At 44.0% G+C, this 5,000-nt stretch overlaps 1 protein-coding gene across 1 annotated transcript in view; it reads right to left on the bottom strand.

Annotated features, from left to right (window-relative positions):
• Positions 1-5,000, bottom strand: part of igsf11 (immunoglobulin superfamily member 11) — a 59,272-nt gene that overhangs the window by 9,454 nt on the left and 44,818 nt on the right. Inside the window, exon 2 of the mRNA XM_031573649.2 lies at positions 964-1,127. Coding sequence (XP_031429509.1) covers positions 964-1,127 — 164 coding nt within the window. The remainder of the gene's footprint in view (positions 1-963; positions 1,128-5,000) is intronic.

Here is a 5,000-nt window from a genome sequence, read left to right as displayed (position 1 = left end):
CGTATGAAGCTTTTGTGTCTCCTGCAGGTAATTCTATACCACTAATACTGGAAACACATGAAAAGGATGCAACACTACAGGCCACTGGAACCATCTGCACACTAAAGCCCCGATCTTGATCTCCGAGAAAAAACATCCGGGATTAAAGCAAACAAACACAGAGACACGTCGTTTAAGGTGCTTCCAGGAGGTAGAGGCTGATTGGATGAGGGTATAAAAGAGAGCCGCAATGAAAGAGTGTTAATGAGCCCGCTGTGATACAGGCTGACTGGAGAAGGTGGGGGTGAGGTGGGGGCACATTTCCAACAAGATGTGTGAACACTGTGAGAATGAGGTACCGCTGAAGGAGGTTGAAAAGGCTGTGAATTGTGTTTCAACCTCTGAATAAGACAAAGGCTTTGGTGAGAATTAAAACCCAGATTTGGAAAAAAAAAAAAGAAAAGAGAGAAAGTCACAGGAGAAGTGGTGTAAATTGCTGGAGTGAACGAAATGTTCTACGTTCTGATATCTTTCTGCTTATTAAAAATATGATTACTGTTTAAACACTGGGCCACTGAGTTCAAAGTAAGTTAGACACAAGGCATTGACATGGGGATTTTCAGACTCAAACGACCTTGTCCAGCCAATCAATCTCAATTTCAATTGCCTCAATCAATTTGTCCCACACGGCAAAACTGAGTCAGTCACACTCTATAAGACTACCCAGGAAAGCAGAAGCTGTAGTATGGAGCCTATTTAGTCCCTATTCATTTCTGTGTAACCATTCAATTCACATTATATTTGAATCTGGATTCTGGATTATCACGACGTAACAACATTCTTTTAAATGTTGTTATGTAACACTTAAAGTAAAATAAAACCATTTTGACACTGAACCTACAGCCATTCCCTTGAATGTGGCTGAAATGGCCCTAAAGTGGCCCACGTGTGTGTGTGTGTGTGTGTGTGTGTGTTTGTGTTTACCTGCTCGGGTTGGTTGGCATTGGACAGCGGCGTGACCATCCAGATGATGTACAGGTTGTTGAGGGCGGCGCTGGTGGTGAAGGTGCAGGGCAAGATGGCCGCCTGGCCCCGGGCCACCTGGACGCTGCTCTGACTGACCGTGACCTCCAATGCCCTCACGCACACTGCAGGAGACAGGAGGACAACAAAGGTTAAAAGCAGTCAATTGTATTACTTGTTAAATTATGTATTCAAACATGTATTATTTATGACGACATACTCCACCGCTATAGTGTGCCAATATGAAATGCACTACGTCTAACTGTAAAGTTTTTCCCTTCAGTGCGGCTCTTAACCTCGTCACCCCACGCTGGAGTTAATGATGTGGCCCAGTGAAGGATCATGAAAACAAATGGTGATAGTCAAAGGAGATGATGCATGAAATATAGCACAGATTTTTCATCTTCCTGCTTTAGGTGATGAAAGAAATATTTTTCAATCGGAGGCTTTCTGTCGTGAAATCTAAATCCACGTTCGCCACTATGACTCAGAAAAAATGAAACATATTAGGAAGCGAGTACGTACACGTAGCCTATTTTTGCTCCAGCTAAACATATTATGGGCTAAATTGGGTTAAATCTCTAGGCAAAATTTATCTCTGTTCAAGACTCATCAGGAGGTAATCTTATCTCAACTTAGAAAGGAGCACATTGTCGCTAATTATATTATAGAAATGTTTCATGTCTTGAGTCTCTGGCCACCACGGTGCCACATGGTTGCATAAATCAATTGTCCAGGTAGGAGTGTCCGTGCTCAAATGCCAGATGACCATGATTCACATCTGGTCATGTGACCAAACACGCTTCTTACATCTCCTGTCTTTTGCTTACACAAAGCTTTCAGCATTAAAGCGATGTCTTCCAGCGAAACAAAGCTTTAAATGTTACTTTTGTACATTAACCTGGCAATGTAGTTATAAATTATGACCATCCTAACAGCAAGCCTTCTTTCCTGTTCTGTCACTCATCCTTGACACCTTGACTCGACTCCCATTCATGGCTTCACGGGACAGAAAAATCGGCAAAGGATGAAGGCTGACTGTTGAATCTCCCATCAACGTAAAAAAAAATCTCTTTCGTGAGACATCATATCTGCCCTCCTCCCACATCGTCACACAACTGTGTGTGTGTGCGGGTGTGTTTATCTGTAACCTGTGGCTCACACATGGAAGCATCTGGAAGGAGAACACTCCTGCCTCGGACTCTGCTCCACCTCGTCTGTTTCACGGTTGGCCCCCGTGCTTCAGACATCTCCTCAGCGGGGCCCCACTATCTACAGGTCCACAGCACCCTGCTGTCATTGTGTCAAAGTGCTAATCCTGTTTCATACCACCTAAATAGAACGCTGCCTGCCTGTGCAAAGGAGGGAAGGAACGAGGAGGAGAGGGCGGCCTGGCGGTGACATGTCGAAGGCACACGATGGATGGCTTATCTTGGCCAAAAAAACTCCTCCAAGGCTGTGGTTTTCTGAGCTGGCGAACAGCTGGAGTTTCATTTTCAAAACACTGGATTAGGGGGCGAGGCCTGGGAGGGCTAAGCCCCGATGACCAAAAAAAATAAAAAAGAAAGAAAAGCAAAAAACTACACTAAGCAAATCTTTAAGACTACACAGAGCACACGTCCGACTGGTGCAACAGGGCAGGATAAATGTAAGCATTTCATCACCATCCTCCATCCAGGCAGACTTATTATTTGTGTTTTTTGTGTGATGATCCACACAACATAAGACATTGATTCTGACGGGTATATGCTATATTTTTTCTTTTGAAAGACACCGATGTTGGCTCCCTCAAATCCTTCTAAATTTCAGTACTGCCTACAATATTTCTTTTGTTTGCATGGGCCATGCCATGGCATTTCTTTTAATCTATCGTTAATCTCTGCCCACAACAGTGAAATAGAATGAAAAGGAAAAATAGCGAAGAGGACAGCAGCACCATGCTGAGTAAGACTAGAGGGCTACGACACAACAGTGAAATGGTTCACCTGTGTTATTCTCAATGAGGTAATTGTGCTAAATAAACTATAAGCTTCGAAACAAAACAAAATCTACTGTATGTGTAGATTATTTCTTCTTCTGTTTCCTCTTCCCTCAGAGTCTCCTCTCTCCCAGAATACACGACCAACCCACAGTTACAGCAGTTCCCTCCTTTTCTCCATATATACAGTATGCGTGTGTGTGTGTGTGCGTGTGTGTGTGCGTGTCCACATTACTTTTTCATATGTAAGCGTCTACAGCACTCTGCTCTCCCAGCACTCCGCCACCCCGCCCAAGAGCACCAGAAAAGACAACATAAGTTCCATGTTGTTGTTACTCCATCTCCTCTTCTCTCTCTCTCTCTCTCTGTCTCTCGTCTCTCGTCTCCCTGTCGTTGTGATTTCAGAGGAGGGCGTTTGCCTCTCCAGTCAGTGCTAATTGAAAAAGTCACCTTGGGCCGTCCAGGAGAGCCCTGGAGAGGCTGGGGCTGGGTTATGAAACAGGCCCCTTCTCCTTTCATCCGAGAGCTGGGTGTCAACGCTTATGTTTATTAATGCATGGGGGAAAGGAAGAGGAGAAGAGAGAGAGAGAAAGAGAAAAGCAGAAAGAGATAGAGAGACAGAACGAGAGAGAGAGACAGAAAGAGAGAGAGAGAGAGACAGAAAGAGAGAGAGAGAAAAAGAAGGAGAGAGATCACTCTAACTGGGTTTTCCTACTCCAGTTCTCCCACAACACCATACCACTTTGTGTGTATGTGCATTTTTGTGAGTGTGTGTATGTGGGTGTGTGTCTGTGTGAGTAAGTACTAGACCCTTTTAAACTGTCATTGGCATCAACTTTTTTCATCCCTCTCACATAATCTCACTGCTCTCTCTGTTTCTCTCTCTCTCTCTCGTTCTCTCCTCTCTCTCTCCCTCACTCTCTCTCTGTCTCTGACTCTCTCTCGTTCTCTCTCATATCTCGTTGATGTGCAGAGGCCTGCTGAGATAACACTTTAAAAACCCGGTCTACTACTGAACCCTGTCTGGCACCCTCTGAAAGCTGGGCCTCTGTACAGTATAGACACATACAGTATTCATTTTATTAACAAATACAGAAACTGTGTTAAATGTTAACTGTGTCACTACTATAGATAGTTCTTGTGTGTTGTTGCTGTATGGTTAGTTTGGTGTTGCATGTAATAGTTAATGCCGTGTGAGCACAACCGTATAATGCTTTTTCTTAACATCTTTCCTCCTCTCTTTCTTTTCTTGTCATCACATCTATTTATTTTTTGTCACCTGGGTGCCTGGGGGCGTCAGATTGCGGCACTCTCTGCGCAGGATTTTGATGTGTGAGTGTGTGTGGGTGTGTGTGCGGCGCCCGTGTGCGTGTGTGTATGTGAACGCCTGAGCGACGACAGGGCAGTCCCCACGAGAGCAGCCCCTTTCGTGCCAAACTCAGGTGGCACAGCTCTGCCAGCTGCTCCCTGGTACCCTGCAAACATACACACACTTCCTGTTTCCTGAAATGGCTACCCTCCACAGACCTACAGCATGAAAGGTGTGTTTAAAAAAATGACAAAGGTAACCAGAACACGATCGGTCCTGTCCAATCAGAGCTTGTGTTGTTCACTGCTGTTGTTTTTATTGCAGTTGCTGTTTACATCCCCCGCTGGGTAAACTACGCTTTACATTACCAGTGGGTAATGTGTTTTATAACATACCGTTAACATCAGTATTAATAAAGCATAAGAAATGTCTATTGCAGAACTTTGTGTATTTTGCACTTTGCATGCACTGAATTATACACTATGCTTGGCATCACCGACCCCTGTGCAAACATAATTGAATGCCTGAGTTTAACATGGCAAATCCATTAACTTAAACATAAAGAAACATTAAGCTATATAAGTGTTGTGATTTATGTCAAGAGAGATGTTGTGATTCATGTCAGTATCAGTCAAGGGACAGTTTATACATGCCATGACAGCTATTGACTTGACAAGATGTGCACATTTAAGTATTTCAGTAAGCTCTGGG

Source organism: Clupea harengus, chromosome 9, assembly GCF_900700415.2.
Source record: "Clupea harengus chromosome 9, Ch_v2.0.2, whole genome shotgun sequence".
Taxonomy (NCBI): Eukaryota; Metazoa; Chordata; class Actinopteri; order Clupeiformes; family Clupeidae; genus Clupea; species Clupea harengus.
This window is presented reverse-complemented; position numbering and strand designations above follow the sequence as displayed.